At 36.0% G+C, this 19,984-nt stretch overlaps 1 protein-coding gene across 4 annotated transcripts in view; it reads right to left on the bottom strand.

Moving 5' to 3' along the window:
• The window catches only part of PRKACB (protein kinase cAMP-activated catalytic subunit beta), an 84,719-nt gene that overhangs the window by 30,696 nt on the left and 34,039 nt on the right, over window positions 1-19,984 (bottom strand). Inside the window, exon 1 of one of the 4 annotated variants that reach the window (XM_021527124.4) lies at window positions 4,958-5,277. The exons of 2 other annotated variants lie outside the window; for them this stretch is intronic. In XM_021527124.4, the coding sequence (XP_021382799.1) occupies window positions 4,958-5,144 (187 nt within the window). In that variant the 5' untranslated portion in view covers window positions 5,145-5,277. Of the gene's footprint in view, window positions 1-1,355; window positions 1,654-4,957; window positions 5,278-19,984 lie in introns of those variants that run through there. One more of the 4 variants, XM_021527106.3, reaches the window with a different exon arrangement.

The raw sequence follows: 19,984 nt of genomic DNA, 5'->3' as shown, positions 1-19,984 counted from the left end.
CCGGAGGCTGAGCAGGGGCAGGTGCCGGGAGCCATCGGGTCCCTGCGGGGCAAACGCAGCCGGCCCTGGGCCTGTGGCCACCCCAGGGCCATGCTGGGCTCCCTCCTGCCAGCATCCCTGCAGGGATGCGGGGAGCACACACCAGGGGCTGGGACACCACTTCCAGGGACAGCCTGCATTTAGCTTTATTTAAACAGCCATGAATGATGCTGCACCACAAATCTCCATCCTGTAGGTACAAAGCACTGAAACAATGCCTTAATAACTGCATCGGTTTTGACATTTGTACTTTATACACCAAGGAAATGACAGCCACACTTTCCATTCTGGGGAAGATGACCTCAACACATTTGTATGAGATAAGTATAGATAAGCTGGTATTAGATAAGGCAGTGAGATAACTCCTTCCTGCCATGTACACAAGTAAAATCTGTGTAAAAATGGTCCTTTAAATTTGTAGTATTAAGCAAAACCACACAGACACATATGCACACAAACACCCCATATACATGATTAACTGCTCTTTCTTTAAAAAAAAATCTCTGTCTTAAGTCATTTTCCAAAGCTCCAGACTATCTGTTTGAAACAAAAAGGCATCACTTTGGAAACTAGCATATTTGGGCTTTTTGAAAAAAATTTTCAAAGGATATATTTTTCTAAGAAAACAGATTTACAGTCTATATATTGAAAAAAACAACTTTCAATAATATTTCAAGTAAGATTATAGCACTTCATAACTCCATTATATTCAAAGTACCTTATAATAACTAGTCACACTGGTTTTGGAAAGCATATACCTGCCTGATAAGTTTACCAGATCTATTACAGTATCTCATTTCAAATGAGACTCCCCTCCCTTACTTCCATGAATGACCTCAACTATTCTGCCATCCCAGCATTTAGAAGACTAAAAATAATAGCAGAATAAGCTGGTTCAGATAAAAAACAAAAGCCTGTTTAGATTTTCCAGGTGATGATTAGAATAATTTCAGAAGGCCTCTCTGATTTATATCAATTGACAGAAAAGAATGTATTTTGAGTGACACAGAAAATTAAATGAACAGACATGTATATATTCAATTACAAAATTGACCAAATCAGATATTTCTAAAAGAAAGCTTTAAAATAAAATTTAAAACACTAAATACCAGTCATGCAAAGCAAACTGTTTAATAAAAAACTGCAAATCTTTAAGACTAATAATTTTACACAGAAACCCACAGTGAGTCGATTACAAAAACAAAGAAATCAGCAGTCGATGCAGCTCTGCAGACAAGAAAGGAAAACCTGGTAGATTTTCCCTGATTGTGAAGATGAAACAAAAAATGTGTCAAAAGGGAATAGAAAAGACTTACCATTCATGCTGAAGAGCTAGTTTTCAGAAACATATTGCTCCAAATATTAATCCAACAGTTGATGAAATATGTTAATTTCTATCAAATCAGTGCTTCAATCTCTAAATACACTTACACAGTAACCAGAAAGAGAGCACACAGAATCCAGAGAGCTGCTCTTCCTTATGAGCTCCTTGTGATGCAAAAAACTACGAAGCACAAGATACCAGTGGAATATCAAAATCAATATTCAGGACACAGGTATTTGGTTTTGCTCATTAACTACTACTGCTCTGACCAATGCTACCTATTCATGTCTAAAGCAACTCAAAATGGCAGGGGAAAAAAGCATGCAAACACCAGGAGGGTTTAAGATGTTCTCAATTATATCAAGCACTGGTTGTTTCCATGGCAACCTTAGACCAGAATTATCTGTTGACTTGTACCCAACTAGTAGTTATTCTAAAGCTTTAAGCAATTCATACAGTATGCTCTGTACATTATTTCATATTTAACATGTGTTTTTCTCTTTCAACACACACATATACAAGTAACTATTCAGCTAATTTCTATAAATCATTCTACTGGATTTGGAAGTATACTGTTATCATTTTGAATCAGAGACCAAATGATATTCTTTTGACTGTTTATTACCCATTCACTTTCAATTTAGAGACTATGAAGATAGCAGATGCACTAGTGGTGACTCTCCTGACCATTTCAGCTCTCCAAGTTAATGATATTCTTATGCAGATTTGGAAAACACTTTATTGGTTCAAGAATATAAGACACACTGATCTTACCCTCTCCACATTCAAAACCAAGCAACCTCGTTCTCCTTCCCTTTCACATGTCAATTTTTCAAAGAGCAACAAGCAACTAAGAAAACAAAGCAAAAAATCAAAAGGTAGGTTCCATATAGTTGCAAGTGGTCACAGTCAAGACTTCTAAACAAAGAATGAAATGCATTGTTCTGATGGCTCCCAGCATGTCCCTTTCACCCTCGGGCAGTGCAGCACAGCTGACCTGGTCACCAGTTCAGGCTGTACCATCACGTGTGTGCTCAGTCAGCTTTTGAAAACAGATTTCAAGGCCTGTGCTGCCCTCACTCACCTCTCTGCCCTACTGGACTCTGAGGATATTACAAAATACATTAATTTCATGCATCAACCAAGTATCCAAGGCAAACTGGAGAAACTGTATGCTTTATATATCAAAACAAAGCAAAGATGTTAAATTTCAAACTCAACCACTGAAAATCCTCTAAGGCCATGGACCACATGGTAATTTATTCAAACCATAACACTGATGACAGCAACTGACAACTCGAAGTCCACCCAAACAACCAGCAGCTCCTTCCCCTTCAGCAAACCAAGAGCTTCTGCAGAAACTGCTTGTAAAAAAACCAGACCTGCTATTACTGTATTTCATTACACCAGAAGATATAAATACATTCACTTCCTTTTCAAATGGTTCTATCTGAACCCTAAAACAACAAAAACTCTGAGAAATCACTTTGCAATTATTTTTTTTAGGAATTAAAAGTGGTTTTGCCTTGAACTTCCAAGAGTAATTCATGTTGTGTGCTAAGTAGCTTTTCCTAAAACTTTACACTAACATTTCTAAGTTGCAGTGATACTGGCAGAATAGTTGAGAATATTCAAATATCCTTCCAAGACAAACACAGCGTGTTTCTAAAACACTGCTTATTCATTAAACTTTCTGTGAAATTAATCTACAAGCTGAATTCAGTGACTCTAGGCAATTCTATGACATTGCACTCTAGAATATAAAACCCCCCTGCAATAAAACAAAATGACCCCCAAACAAATAAACCAACCAAAATGAAATTAACAAGAACCCTCAAATACCTTGTTTCTCTTTCATGTTTTACAAACTATTTTCACAGATGATGTATTTTTCTGAAGATCTAATTAGGAGTCAGAAGTAGACAGAAATACTTCTTCCACTGTTCTCCTTTTCTTCTCTATCAGTCTGGCTACAGCGGTAGCAAAAGGAGAACCTTTAAATGTGGACTCAGTTCATGGGTACTACAGTAATGTATATTATTATTGTTTTTCATAATCTAGAGATTGAAAGTAGAATTTCAGGATAAAGATTCAGAATTTTATCCCAAAACCAAAGCTACACAGTCACCCACCATTCAGTTACCAGCTCAGCAACTTCAGCTCAGAAAACTGCATGCAACTGCTCTGCTCAATTACGACTTAAAATAGCATTCACAGAACAGCCATTTTCACCATGTTTATCAAGACACGACAGTCCATTTCCTCATCAAACATGTCCCTCTAGGAAGCCTGCCTTATGAAGAGGGGGAGAAAGTAGAGACTTGTACACAAACAGGTCGCAATTTGTGAGTGTCAGTAGGTCATTACCATGTTTTTTCTTCATGTTATGTAAACAAAAATGCTTCAGTGATATTTTTTTCAAACGGCTATTTACATAAAAAAGAGCTTCTACATAAACACAAGAATGAGCCTATTTTTACCAAGCTGAAAATATTATGGAGAAGTGAAAGCTCAGAATTTATGCACTTTCATCATTTATCTTCCCAACAAAACGAGTCAATTCTTTCCTGCCTCATTTGGGAGACCTAGATTTAATCTATTTTAGATCACTGCATTAACACCTTTTTGTTTCCATGTTTACTGCTTATCCTCTGAGAACAGATTCACTCCCTACTCATAAAATATTTTAAATTTCATTTAAATTTAAATTATATAAGAAGTATAAATGCTGATTTTCTTTATGGTAATATTGTGATGCTAAGAATCTCCAACATGGCCTGTCTTCAACTGAAATAATTGTGCTATCTCAAATCCATCAATGAATCTGAAATTTGGAATGAAATTATCATAAATTACCATATTGTAACATTTTAAAATGAGTATTTAACCAGAGATAAGAATTGCTTTGCAAAATACTACACAGCTTTAAATTAAAAAGAAAATCAAATGTCAATTTATTTAGATTCTGATTTTTTGAAATTTATTACTCAAAATACAACCATGAAAAATTTTAATCCATACAAATAATACTGTAAACTGTTCACTAGTTAAGAAATTAAAGCTAATCAGCATTCCCACACTAATTTAATATGTAATAGTTAAAATCAAACTCAATTTTATATTGTTTACCACTATATAGAACATTTCTGATGTATATATCCCTTAAAATAAAACTAAGAATGATGAAAATCCCTTTAATTAGAATTTTAATCTGTACAGCAATGTCTGCCTATTTTGAAGCTTAAACATTCTAGTTTTTAGTTAGAGTCTTCTATTTCTGCTGAACTCACTGATTTAATTTGAAAATGAAATAAGTAATTTAGAAGTAAGAACTGGGGTGGGGGCTTGCCAAAAGAAATCAACCGTGCTTTGAAAGAAAAAGGAACACAGAATAAATTCTCCTGCCAGCCACCAGTCCATGAACCAGCCCCCATCTCCCCCTGCCTGATGCAATATGCTCTTCCCATGAATACCTTTAGGTAATGAATTACAAAATTGGCCCAGAACGTATCACAGATCAGTGTTCACACTTCATTCACGAGGCAAACTGAAGAGCAAACACCTATAAAAGAACAAACCCCTCCCCACACTTACTTGATTTGTCCCACTGGACAGTGAACTCAGAGCACTGCTGGCTCTCACTTTCCAGAGCCGCTCTCTGCTCATGCGCACCATTCTTGGACTGCCTATGGAAGAGGCGGTTAGCAAACCCTTCCAGTCTCTGCAGCGCCGTGGCCGTCCCCGAGCCCTGGCTACAAGGGACCTCCTTGTGCCCTGCCATCTATCTCCACACACCAGTGACTCTCACAAAAGCAAAAGAGAAAACATCTCAAGGGAGCTGGACAACCCAGCGCCACTAAGAGCTATGCATGTGTCGAGCTTCCTGCCTGCAGTGTTTGCTAACCACGACTCTCTTCTACTTCCTGTTAAGGAAAGCGCTATGGTGTACTGGTTTATTCAGTGAAAAGTTTCTTTTCATGTAAATTAAAGTGGTTTGTTTTTTAAAATACGAACAAGCAATAATTTCTCTAGTATGTGTTCTCATAGCCTTTTAATGCATTACACTTCACACTTAAGTATAACCTGTTCAGAAGTAAAGATTAGAAAGTAGATAGGTAATTTTTTAATTTACCACAACCTCACGTGGAAAAAAACCAAAAGTAACTATTCTGCAGTTCCTTTCCTGTTATTAAGATGGAGTACCACATCATCACAGCAAACATAACCAACTGGAATCTAATGATTAGTAATCTCATGCTTTCAACAAATCAACTTCCTAAGCAAGGAAGTTACTGGCAAACACTACTGAACAAACTTATTTTAGTACTGGAGGAAGATAAAACATTATTTTCCTCCTTTGTGGATAAAATCAGTGAAGAAGTTGAATTGTATTGCACATTTAAACATAACTGCATTGTACTTTTTCAAACTGGGTTCTACTTACTCTGTGAATGAACCAAACGCATTTAACTTTTTGCTGATAAGATTTCATTATTTCACAATAAATTCTAGTATTTTCAACTGTGGAGTAAGTGTAGGAAGTGTAACTTTTAGTGGCACAAAATACAAGGAAAAGAAACTGAAAGCTGCATTTAACATCATAATTGCAAATGATGTGATTTTGCATGCTTACAATGGGTAATACTAAATATTTGTTTTTGTGAAAATGGGAACACATATTTCTGCACATCTACAATGTGGTTTCTTAAAACTTTAGGCTACTCTTAAGAAAGATTGAAATATGTTTTCCACAATCTGTCTCCTGTCTTACAGTCAACACGTGTTAAAGACATATCTCTCATTTTTCACCACCATACTTCTCACTGCATAGTTTTCAAATGTCAGCAGATACCCACCCTTGGACATTATATAACAATTTCATAACAGCCCTGTACCTCAGGAAAAAACCCTCATGCTGACAAAGTGCCCATGACAGTGGTAAAACAATAAAAATGCCAACAGACAGATTTTACAAATTTGGCTACGTTCTTCCTCATGGGCACTGCTACACTTGTGATTTGCCTCAGCCAGCATAACCCATTACATTCCTAGACTCCACACAAAGCCCAGGAATGCCCTGTGCTTGCAAGCTCCAGATACTCTAGAAATGTAACTTCTCTCTCCAGCCCCTGGTCAAAATTTGGAACAACTTTGTAAATGCCTACATTGTGCACAGCCATCTGTTAATCTGGGTGAGCATCAGCTATGGCAGCGGTGCCCAGGCCGCTCTTCCATCAGGGCCAGCTGCTGCAACCTTCCCTGGCTGCCACCTCATGCCTTCCAGCCCTTCACCTGCTCTGTTCCAAGACCAACTATGACATCCACAACATCCCATTGGTTCAAGGCTCTGCTGCCAGAAACAAGAGGTAGTGAAGATCGCGAGGACCTGTCTGCCTTACCAGGGGCCACAGATTGGCAGAGGGGATATATTACGTGCCATATATAACCCAACAGTTTAAAATACAGTAAGGCCATGCACTTCCCACACAACAATTTCAAAAATATTTAAGACAACATCAAGATGCTTATTCCCTGCATGCTGATCTTTCTGGTGCTTAAGAGCCTCTCCGGAACTGTACTCTGGAATTGTATATATGTGCTCCCCCTGTACCTTACTGCAAGTCTTTGGGCACTGAGAGACTCTTTCCAAGAGACTCATATTCTCTCTAACCTTGGCTGTTTTCTCCAGTAAACACAGCTACCTGGTGTGATGGTGTGCTTATCTTGTCTCTATGCTCTCCCATGGTTTTGAGCCACTACACTACTGTTGTCTTATCTTTCACACAGGTCTTCAACTAAAACATTTGGTTTCCCTGATCTGAAAGACAATAATTTACAAAATTCACATTACATAAGTTACAGTCTGCCAGCCATGAAAACCACAATGGAGAGATGTGGAAACTGCTACAGAGCAACTCTGCACACCAAAATTCAGAGCTCTTAATGCACCCAAATGTCTAACCTGGACGCTTGAGGCAGGGGTCAAAAGTAAGAATCATAAATACTCATACTCTGACATCACAGAAATAAGCAGTTTAAGTGAAAACATGTTACCAAAATTCTTAGAAGAAGTCCTAAGAGAAAGCCTGAATTTGCCAGAATTTTATGAACTACTGCTAGTGTACACAGTTACAGAAGTTTCTGCACACATAAAATATGAAAAGAAAGTGATGGTCACATTTTCACAGATAGTAATACACTTTCCTAATCTAGGGAATTCTTGGCATTGATTGGCACTGCCTAATGACAATATAAAAAACTACCATACAGACCCACATCTCACATGACTTTCAATGTCTTCAAATGAAGTCCATGATTTTTAAAGGTGGAACTTCCTATTTCTGTTTACCTAGTCTTTCATCTTACTGACACACTGATCTTCCAATTAATTATTACATCAAGTAAATGATATGCTATATAGGAAGAACAGAATGCAAGAAAGAATTTGAAATTCCTGTTCTGTAAGAAATAACAAACTTCCAGTTTTTTGCAGCCAAAGTCAACTGAAACGTTAATTTTCTTTAGAAAATTTATTTTTGCTATCTTCCTACCTCCACATTTTGGCAAAATTTTAAAACACATTCAAAAACTCAGAGCAGTAACATTCAACAAGTAGCATAAAACTGAGACATTAAACTCTGAATTTGCATACTGCATGAGCAAATTCTGGTATTTTGATAAACAGTATTTCGGCAAAAGCTATCCTACAATTTTATAAAAAGCAACATCATAATGATAGCCAAAGACAACGGCTAACACAGTGATTCTCTAAGCAGATAAAGGCAACAAAGCCATTTTTACTTTCCCTGATGGCCAGCCTACTGGTTGGGCAGATTTCCCAGGGGCTGATGCCCTGTGGCATATTACAACACACCACACTATAAACCAGCCACAGATCTTCCAGCTCCTTGCTGAAAAAGGATCTACCGGGTAACTACATGGACAATTTATTTTTAATAATCTCTGCTAAAACAGTATTTCTCAATTTCTAAGAAGAAACTCTCCTGTACCAGTGAAGCCTTAAAAATGAAGGATTAAGAATGAGAGAACACCCCTCTCCTCAAAGGACCCAGATGGTTGAGTAACAGCATGTTACCATGTGTTGTAACTTTACTTGGAAATAGTTTGAAATATTTTTAAAGGATAATGTGTGCATTTTTCTATATTCAAGCAAAGCAGGACTGCACAAATAACACCATTCTCTAGTGTTTAATGAACATTAACCCTGAGAATCTTGCAATCAAGAACAATAGTTTTTAAGACAATTAAATCTATTCCTTGACAGGACCTAGAAAAATGGGTTTACAATATAAACGAAATTTCAGATCACCTATAGGTAAATAAAATTTAGGTTTTAATTCCAAATCGTGAAATGGTATTTTTCTGGTTTTATGTTCTATTTCTCTAAACAAAAACACTATTTTCTATCTTCTTTTAAACATGAAACATGTCATTTTAAATTGAATTTTTCTTTTTCACAGGCCTCTATCTATTATTTTTTTTCCACAGGCCTCTATCTATGTATTAAAGAGACATACTGCAACATTTTCTGCCTTTTTTTTTTTTTGTAATCAATGGAAAAAATAACTTAAACCTTATAAATGTCTAATAAAGAACTTATTTTTTCCTAGAGGTTAAAGAAAGTTTATTTATTTGCTTTAAAAATTGATGACTTGGTGAAACATATTTTCTCCTTATGCATCAGTTAGTTCAAGAATGAAAGATGACAATCCAACTAAGCATTTATTATTTATTACAAAAAGAATGAGTAATTACTTGAAACAAAGTATTAGTGAAGGATCCTCCATTTTTAAGAGCTTGGGGATCTTGCCAAATTTTCCTGGTCTCTTACTGACCAATAAGGTATTTGTAAGTTGAAAGATGCAGCCAACACATTTCATAAAATGAAAAGAATTTAAGTGTCTAATTTTGAATTTGAAAATAAAAGTTTCTAAGCATTGAATGACTCTCAATTTTTTACACTATATATACAAAAAAACCTAGAGTGTCTGTGCTATAAGCCTTAGGCAATATGTGTGGTATTTTTCTAGTTGTTATATGAACCTTGAAAGAAAAGGATGTAAAACAAAGTATACAGATAGCCCTTTGTAACTTAAACCCCCCCTACATTTTCATCTGAAATTATGTAATTGAACGCAATCCATTTTGAGTCTTGCCAGGCATGCATATTTCTGAAGGAATTATGGGTAGAGAGACAAAAAAAGGCTCTTGAAAAAGCAGATGTGTTTTGATTTTCACTGTACAACCAGCACTATTCCACTGGGTTGCATTTCTTCTTAAACACACGGAAGGAGGAGCAGTATTTGCTCACAGCTTACAGCTTTAATGTCTCTCCATTTTGAAACAAAGATTTTTCAAAACACAAAGAAATTAAACACAATCAGTAACCTCATTGTTTAATAAAACACAAGAAGGCAAACCCATACAGTTTCAGTGTGCTTCTATGCCTACATTTTTTCTGACAAGGTTAACCCTTCCTAGAGAGTCCCTCCGAGAGCTGCACCGAGGCGGGGACTGCAGCACTGCTATAAATAGGACCGCCAGGAGGAAGTTGTTGCTATGGAAACACCAGTCATATTTCTATTTTGACTCCATAGGTCTCTACTGGCATCTACTGTACACCAGTTTAACTGCAGCACACATGTAATACCTTCTCATCGGGAAGCGTTAATTTAAGCTCATATCGTCAAACAGCATAATTTGCTTGTTAGCCATGATGATACAAAATGAATAAAAAAATAAATGAGAACTCGGAGTAAAAAAAGAAATCAAACCATCAAATTCAGCATCTGATTTTTCATATGTCAGCTAGAAGTTCTAAATCTTCCCATCAGTTTTCTTGTCATAATTTGACAAATTCATCATCTAAGTTGTTGTGATTCATGTATGTGTTGTGGACACATATTATGGCAGCAGATCAAGTTTCTTAATTTCTACCAACACATTATCTGGTCTTTTTGAAATCAAATACCTTGTAGTCACAGTTCCAAATCTAGCACTGACAAGAAGGGGACAAAGAAGTCTCCCAGTACAAATGGCAAATCTTCAACAAAACTGTCCAATTTGCCATAGACAACTGGATTTCTCTCCTAAGACATCACCTTGCTCCATGCTTGTCTCCCAGCTTCCTTCAAGGCTCTGTGCTCACTGACACTGGCCAATAGGACAGCTCGGACTGCAAGAGCGACATTGGCAGATTTTGAATAAAAATTACACAGTTGCACCACAGTAAAGCAAAGGTTAGCCAAGAACCATCTTTGAAACAGCTGCTTCCACGTAAGTACAGGAGATCTGAAAGTACTGGTGAAATTTGCTTGGTATCTATGCCCTTCCAAATCACACACTGCTCAGATAACCTTCTGTAGTTACTTCCTATCACAATTTACAATAGCTTGACAGCCAGTCAGAAGTTTTGTACTGTTACTTTGCAGCAAAAGAGGAAGTACCTATGTAAGTAGTTTTTGTTGTATTTACACAAAATAGTAGTCTGCCAGGAGTAAGCTGTTTTTGCTTTTGAAACAATGAGGTCTAGAAAAAACATATAAGTATATGGACTTTTAAAATTAAAATCCAAGGTTAAATTGTGAAGCAATTTAGCATGAACTCAGTTGCTCTGCCTCTCTGAAAAACCTAACAGCAAATAAAGGTTTTGGTCCACTTAATTTACATCAAATTAATTACTACTGTTGATTAATATTAAGCCTTAATGGGTTATTGATCCAAAATAAGAAGATGAAGTTCCTGAATTAGAAGAACCATGCAGACATTTTGCTCAGTATCTGACTGGGCTCAAGGAGAAGCTCCCTGCTTTGATTCTGACCATTCTCCATCAGAACAAGGATGCTGAAGACCTGGCTCTCGCAGGAACCGTAAAGGCTCCTGCAGGTGCGAAGCTGCTGTGGAGAGGACCTTGGCTACAGGAAACTTTGGGTAGAGGAGGTCTCCTTTTTCCAAAAACTACAGGTTTGGTCTATCCTTCCTTGGTTTAGCTACTTAGCTAAAGGAACTTCTAAGGAATTGCTCTATATGAGGCACATTTAGTTTTGAAAACCTCTTCCAAGGACCCATTAAGCATTATGTGTCCTGAACCAGAGTGGCACACAAAACAAATTATTATTAACCCTGAGAGATCTGGAGTCATATTTACAGATAGTTTTTGATGCAGGATAATGGGAGGAAGAAAGAGAAAGGACAGCAGCAAAATGTTTACCTAAACTGAACTCTTGTAGGCAAAAATTATTTCCTATATTAGCAGCTACACTTTACTATCAGATCTGTACTGTACATTAAAAGACCAGAATGCTAAATATTAGAGTAACTAGAGACATTTTAGTAACACTTTCAGGAAGCCAATCTGCATTTTAAATCACCAGCACACTTCCTAGGGGAAAAAAAATAACCCAAATAACTCCACCTTGAGCTAAGTATTTTAAATTCCTACCTTTGTTTTCCTCCAAGACTGGAGCATTCCCTGATTATATAACATTTAGGTTCAATTAGAAAGATATCCAAATAAGAAAGAAAGCAAACCCAAAGTAACTCTATTAAAAGGGATAGTGCTTTTTCATAGACTGAAGGAGTAGAGAGTGCAAATTATCATAAAGTACAGTCTGAGGTAAAAAACATTTGGCCAAGTGCTGCAGACATGCACTCACTGCTACACAGCCCCTGTATTCCAGTGCCTCACCAGTCTGCATGCTGCCCTAGAAGGTCCTGGTCCCTCCTCTCCCACCAGCCTGCTCAGCTCAGAAACCCCACAAAGCAGAGGAACAAGTGAAGCACTCACTGTCCCCCACAGCAGCTAGAGTGGAACACAGGCATTAAATCCTGAAAAGGAGAGAGGATGCTGCTGGCCACAGGACGAGAGGCTGCAGAAGGTGTAAGAGGGCATTTCAGAGTTCACCAAACACACCTTGTGCTAAAGTGAGTGGAATCTCAACTCCAGGAACTTGCATGACTGCAGAGGCATCAGAAGCACAGCTCAGAAAACAAGATTTGTCTATATATTAGGTTAATTAAACCATGTTTACAAAATATAGGTTAGTCTGCACTAAACAGAGTAACAAATGCCATCTGCTGGTTTTAAGACCAAACAAAGCATGAGGTACAAAAACTACAATACTGAACAGAAAATGTTAGAAGTACTGAATCATTCATCTGTAATGTGTTGCATAAACACAACTGAATAGCTCAGATTTTTTAGAGGGGAAATAATTCACACACTAATCTTCTAATTACTGGCTATTTTTCTTAGTGAAGCAGCAATGAAGTTCACAGATCGTACTTTTTTCCCTATTTGTGATGGGTTTTAATTTAAAAATTCTAATTTATATTGAGTTTATTTCACATAAGGTAAATTTATTTATTATTAGTCTGAATATATTCTTAAATAGTATTTAAGTAACAGAAATAACTTACCAAGTTAAAAAAAAAATTCTAAAAATTAAGCATTTGCCTTTAGCTACTTATGAAATGTCATTACCAGTAAGCAACAGGTCTTTGTTTCTCAGTCCACATTACCTTGTGGCATTCCCAAGTTTTACTTTACAACAAATGCCAAAACAACTAAAGCTTGGACAGGTAGAATGGTCAAAATACTCTTCTACTAGATCTTCTACTACAAGAGTATCACTTTTCTATTTACAAAGAATGAGATAAATACATGGCTACTGATTGTATTAAACTACTATATTTAATTTGGTTTTATGTTTGTTTAAAACACAGGAAAGCGGAAAGCACTTTCCAGGAAAGAAACACTACATGATTAAATCCATAGTGTTTCTTTTCTTTTTTGTGGATAAAACACACCAATCTTTGTAATTCTCTGAACAATTGTTTGAACAAAGTCAAACAATTCTCATGGCATGCCAGTTCTATATGCAATATGAATGTCAGCAAAGATGTAATTCCTTAATACTCTATCCTCAACCTTTCAATTGTAAGCAAATGCTTTCAAAGCAGCATGATCAAAGATTTTTTTTTTAAATATCAAAAGAAACTAGTGATTCCTTCACCAGCTTATAGAGAATAAACTACAAGCTGTGCTGAACATAACATTTTTACTTATTTTTAGTGAAAAATGAGTGCTTGATAATACCTAACATTTTTATTCTGAGAAGTTTAGCAGTTCTGCATTTTTTTTAAAAAGCAAATATTTTTTTTTCTTAAGAAAAAGGTTTTTGTTATGCTGGTTACTTGTAATACAGCTCACTCCACTAGATTTCACAAAGAACAAACTCTTCCACAGTAACACTATTGAAATAAAGAAATAATTTAAAATTAAGTGTAATATACACTTTTAACTGACAGGTTAGCCAGAGTAAATCACCTTGAAGCTACTTTTTAATTAGACACAAGAACATCCATTAGTTGAAATTGTATTTACCTTTAATTTTCTCTAAAGAGAAATAAGAGCAAAGAGTAATTAAAAATGCATTCTGAAAATCACTGTATTACATACTGTGAATTGCCACTAAAAGCATCTTCTCAAAGCAGTGACAATCAACCCCATACCCTCCTGAACAAGGATACTGTGATTCTTGTGTACCACCGTGTGCTTCAGCACACACCTCCACTGCAGACTGCACACAGGGAGAGCAGATCCTTTGCCAAACAGGCTTCACCATCTAAGGCCTTCCTGCTAATAACTGGGAATGTCATCCTTCATCTGGCAGTGGTCACATCATAGGATAGGCCATCCTAATCATGACCACTCCAAAATAAAGACAATGTTTTGACTTTGAAGTCTACCTCATGATAGCATCGTACAGGACCTTCTTATTTCTGGGAAATAAAAATCCTCTCTAATTTAGCAGACCTGGAAGCCATCTCTTAATTTTTATCTTAATTTACTTGAACCATTTTGAGAATAAATGTTTAAAATTTTGTAACTAGCCAGAGGCTTGATTTCTTCCTCCTGGAAGAACAAACATGTTTCACTGGGAGCCAGTCTCAGATGCTCATAGCTCTTCCTAACAAGCTCAATACAGAATTGTTATTTCTGGGAGTCACATGGCATGTGGGAAGGTTCTGGTTTTCTTCCAATTCCTCTCAAGTTAAAATCTACCCAAGAAAGCTGCCAACTGCCAAAATGAGGTAACATTTGCACTACATTGGGCAATTTTTCTAAACTTATTTCCACTATAAGATCCACCTTCCTCCACTCTAGAGAGGGTGGGTGGAAGGAAACACATGGCATCCCATTTAAGTGAAGTATCAAAATAATGAACTTAGTAATTGCAGTAACTGAGCCCTCTCCTCACCTTTCTAATACAATAATAAAAAAAAAAAAAGCCCATCACTTAAACTACAAGAAATAAAAGCCTAAATTAGTACTTACCTGAAGTGAAAATGAGTGCTTACATATTATTAATAGGTAACATATGACATTTACATTCCTTTGTCTCTGTGAAGTTGACACTTTCAGAAGAAAACACCAGCTTCATTTATCAGCCAAATAAGGCAAAGTATTACTGCAATTTTTGAAAACACTGCTGATACATGATTTTTCTGTAAAGTTGTGCAAGGCTAACAATGCATTTATGCATTGCTGGAAAACTTGCAGCCTCATTGCCATTTATGTTGAAACACCAAGTTTATCTTCCTTCCTTGCTCTAAAGAAAAACTGGTACATATATACTCACACTAAGAAACAGGAAAGAAAGGCTGATATTCTGGGTACAAATTTTGTTCTACTTAAAGCATCCAGTTCAAGGAATATAGATAATAAAAGCATACTCTCAGAAGAGCTGCAAACAGAATCATAACTAACAACCTTAATAACAAAATGCTTGCAGTCACCTAGAATAGGAATAAAAATAGCAGGACAGCCAACTCAGCATGAACCTTTAACTCTTCTTTTCTACGAAGACAAATTCTTCACAATATTATTAAAAAATGCAATTCATGTCTCTAGGTAAATATTTTAATTCTGAATATCATATAGAAATATCATTACACATTACACAGTATTTTGAAAACCTTCCCCTCTTCCCTCCTCCCACTTGGACAGTTTTTGTTGTAATTATTTGTTTCACTCCCTTAAAGGGGAGAACACACAGGACTGGACACAGCCACCGGCAAGACAAGAGGCCTCTAACTCATGTCCTGGCCAGTGTGCTGTGGAGGCTGAGCTCAGATGTTCTCTCTGCCTTTCTCCATAGAATTTGTTTGCACCTCTGGTCTTGCAAATACCTCTTTGATATAATTCTGTTCCACATATTATACATTCAAGTATTTTTCAGTTCAGCCTGACTGCTCAATATGCCAAAATTTCTAATCATACATTCCATCTGTTCTCATTAATTTATGTAGTCTAAAAATAATTGGTAGCCTGAAATTCAACAGAAAACTCAGCCAGACACACGGAAACAATTTCAAATAAAATTGACTGTTTTTTGTTGAAATTACGACTTCTTTTTACATTTTCATGCTTAAATTGGCATCCTCAAGTTCAAGCACTGTTGTTAATTTTTTTTTTGCATCAGACAAGAAGACGGATTAATATCACACTTTAGACAGTAAACAACATAAATTGGCTGATATATTAAAAATTAAGAAAATTATAAGTACACATTAAAAATACATATTTAATAAAGTCATATTTTTCTCCTAAGTCAAATAAACCCCAAATTGAGGCCTCCTGAGAAAACATATTGAGTGAAATAGGTATTTTCAAACCATATTTACACCAGCAACTTTAATTATTGTTAAAGCAGGTTAAAATATGAAAGATAAAAGAAATTACACTTGCTTCTTTGCTTACAAGTAATTAGTGAGCCATTAAAACACAGTTTAAAATTAAAATATTCTTTTCTCTGCCAGTAAGTGTCCACTTGAGGAATAACTATGACACAAACATGGGGAACATAACAATATTAGAATATACCATAATGTCACCAACACTCAGTAAAAAATTAGAATTTCACAACAGAACTGGGGGGAGGAAAGGCAAAAAAAAAAAAAAAAAAGCAGAGGAAGGGCTAACAGGCAAATAATTGAGAACTGATGCAAGACTGCACTAGGGAGCTGGAACAAGGCAAAGTAAAACTGAAAACAAGGAGCTGAAGAAGGACAGAGTGAGGGCTTTGCATCTGAAACCATGATGGTGAGTGAAGACAAAACCTGAGCTTGATGGTAAGTTAAAGAGCAGGAAAAGGCATCTTCACCAGTAGTCTCAAACAATTAGAATAGTTTAATTCTCTCACGTTATTAAAAAATAAAGCTGTACAATGCAAAGCTCCTAGAGTGTAGTGTAGGTGAAATTCTTCCTAGATAAAAAGGTCTGGCCTGTCACTGTACATGGAGGAGAAAATAGCCTAACCCCTTGCTGCCCCAATTCTTCAGCCATTTAAATTTAAAAGACAATACTCCATGTCTCTATACAACTTCACCCTTAATTCTCTCTTAGACATTCATTTTAGAAGGTGAAAGGCCAAAGACTGATTTAACACAATCTTATTATCTCAAATCTTTTCAGTTCTCAAACTGAAATGGAAGCTTAATTTAGTTACCGAGTGCCAACTGGGCATAAAGAAAAGATGAAACATACACTTCTTTAATATTCTTCAGTATTTTAGCAACTTAGGACTTGGCTATAACTGACTTAGGAAATGAATACCAAACTACAGATACACTTTGGGCATGCTAAGAAAATGAACTCCTCAAACACTTATGTTTGCTAGATTTTGTTTTGCTATCCTTCATTTTCATCTGATGTTGCTACAGATACTGATTGAGACGTCTAAGCTGTAAACTTACTGGCTGCAGCATCAGTAACATGTTGATGTCTTCATATGAAATAACAAAAAAAAAAAAAAAAAAAAAAAAAAAAAAAAAAAAAATCTGACCTCGGGGTGTGATCTCTTCAGCCAGAGCCAAGACTGCAGCATGAAAACTTCATAAAAGCACTTCTGCTCCTTGGCTCACAGGCTAAGCAATCAAAACATTCAAAGTTTATCATGGATTGTATGGATCACCTAAGGGTACTCCCCTGGACCCCAAATTTTGATGCAGCTCAGACTACAAAAATAATTAATATTCCTTTATGATGTGTTGTTAAATACTGGTAACTATGGTGCTGCTTGTCATTGGTATTTTTGTCTTTGTAACTTTCAGACTGAATTACTACAAGTGGCAATTACACACATTTATGCTCAATAGCCCAGCTACAATCAGTGTAAAACAGCACTGCATGCTCTGAGAGAGCCATGCAATCAACAGTTTAGTAACATTTCACCTGCTCTCCTAAGACTCATCTGTTGCATTCTACAGCTGCCTTCAACCTAGAAATGACCAAAATTATTTACTGTCTTGGCAACTCTTTCTTTATCCACTTTCATGACTGTGATGATTTGATAAAAAAAAATCATACTTTTCCCATAGGTGAGATCTAACATGTAAGTTGGACCATGTGCAGTAGGGATAAAGAGATCCCAATTGGCCATTACAAAATAAATATTAACCTAAACATAACTTCTGAGCCATGACTCCATGACTGCAAAGTAAGAAAGGTAAAGACTGCTTTCCAATAGTTGCCATATTTTTAGTATGAGGCTTATTTTTATTAAGAGATTAACGAGTTTTGAAAAGCCTGTCACTTATAGGGAAACAAACATTTTTTTATTTGGTGTTGAATTTAAGTTGACAGAGAAAACAATTTCAAAACAAAATACTATTAATATGATTCTGAACTCATGACTTTCAGCATAAATTTCATTTTCCCTTGCAGTATCTGAACATTTTCAGAACTGAAATGAAGAAGATGAAGCTTCCCCAGCTTGCTTATTTTGAAGAAGAATTTACACAATTCACATGACTTTATTTCAGGGTTTTTTAATTAACAAACATAAAAGCTTGAAACATGGCCAGAATGATGAACGGCTACTCCAGGATCCCATTAGGAGGCACTTTACCCAGGAACACATGGGAAACCTGCTCTGCAACAGCAGCCAAAAGTTTGCAAAGTACTTTCCCAGAGTCCATTTAGGTTTAAAAATAGAAACGTAGTATTATGATACAGCAGTCACATGTGGTACATTTGATCTATTTTGAGCTAAAATTAATAAGCACTTTGAGAATGCGAAGTAAATTGATATACTAATTGCCATAAAATAAGGTATAGTTTTCTCTCTGTAACAGACTGCCAATTTAGATGTATGACTGGCAAAAAATGAAGATACACATTACTTTAAGTTACTAGAAGTGTTACTACAAACCTAGGGTAATTATAAGAAGTCACTTCACTGTACTACTGTAAGCCTAGGTCTTCTAAAGAGTTAAATGTTAAATTAATATTTGCAGTTATTTGCCAGTTTACAGATGAAAGGTGCTTAATAGTGCCAACTACTTTTAAAAGCTAATTATTTTCCCAAAATAATCTCCCTATTTTTTCCCCATACTTTCCCTAGCAGAAATTCAGAAATGGTTAAAAGCAATAGGACTGTTAAGCCTGATTGCATTGCCTCTGCCTTGTTTTTCTGGAACATCGCGAATAAGAAGCGAGGATTTAGACAATCATATGACTCCCAAGTTTAACAGCCCAGATTTTCAGTGCATCAAGCCTAAGTAGGAAGGTCAACAAAATAGAGCAGTTTGACCTCGGATAAGAGCTGAATAGTAACTACAAACAATTTTCATACCATGATACCACAGCATGACACATTTCTGCTATTCCTACAAAACACTGATGGGTGAGCTTCTAATGAGAATTTTAGAAGTACTTCTGAGCTCAGAAAAAGAACTCCCTAAGAGTTCCAGAGAGCAAAGGCTTATCACAATACCTATTCCCTTCTTATGATCCCAAGTTGTCTTTCTTAAACTTGATATAATATTTATACAGATTGATTTCTTCTCAAAATGCTTAATAAATTTCTATGACTTGAACATAAAAATATGCAAACTACAAACTATGTCACTGAAAAAGCTACTGTATTACCTCTTCACTTTAGTATATATTCCAAAAATAATAACCAGGAATTCAAGTGATACTGGATAAAATCAATGCTATCAACCTATTGTCATACTAATTATGAATATTTATGAATAAATACAATAACTGACTAGTAAAATTTACTGCCTTTTCACAGGAAGACATTTACAAATCAAACCATATAAACAAGTACTTGTCTACAAAACTTAATTCAAAGAGAAAACTATGTTCTAAAGACATGATCTGTATTTCACATTTTAGCATTCAAAGGCATTAAAAAAATCAGAATTAGTATTCTTTTCATAACCTCTGCATGGCCCTTGTTTACACATTCTTTGTAGCAACAGATACAGGCATGTATTCTATTTTTCACAGACTGGTACTTCCTGCAGAACAATGTATAGAACTATCTTGGCACTCATTCAGGATCGGGCAGTGAAGGAAATATATCAATTGAGCTCCTTTGGAAAGGCCTATAGAACTCTGGAAGAAGGATGAAGTAGCCTTTAGCAGCAATAGGAAAAGTTGCTAAGTACTAAATACCATCCTTGAAGAGTAGACACTATCCTTGTTCTGTGACAAGTTACTTAAACCATATGATTTTCAGCTGCAGGTACTGCTGCTTTTTTATCCCCAGGATGATGAAATGTTACTTGGGTGCCTATTTCACA

The sequence above is a fragment of the Lonchura striata genome, chromosome 8 (assembly GCF_050655825.1).
Source record: "Lonchura striata isolate lonStrDom1 chromosome 8, ASM5065582v1, whole genome shotgun sequence".
Taxonomy (NCBI): domain Eukaryota; kingdom Metazoa; phylum Chordata; class Aves; order Passeriformes; family Estrildidae; genus Lonchura; species Lonchura striata.
Note: the sequence above shows the minus strand (reverse complement) of the source record. Positions and strands in the feature narration are given on the sequence as shown.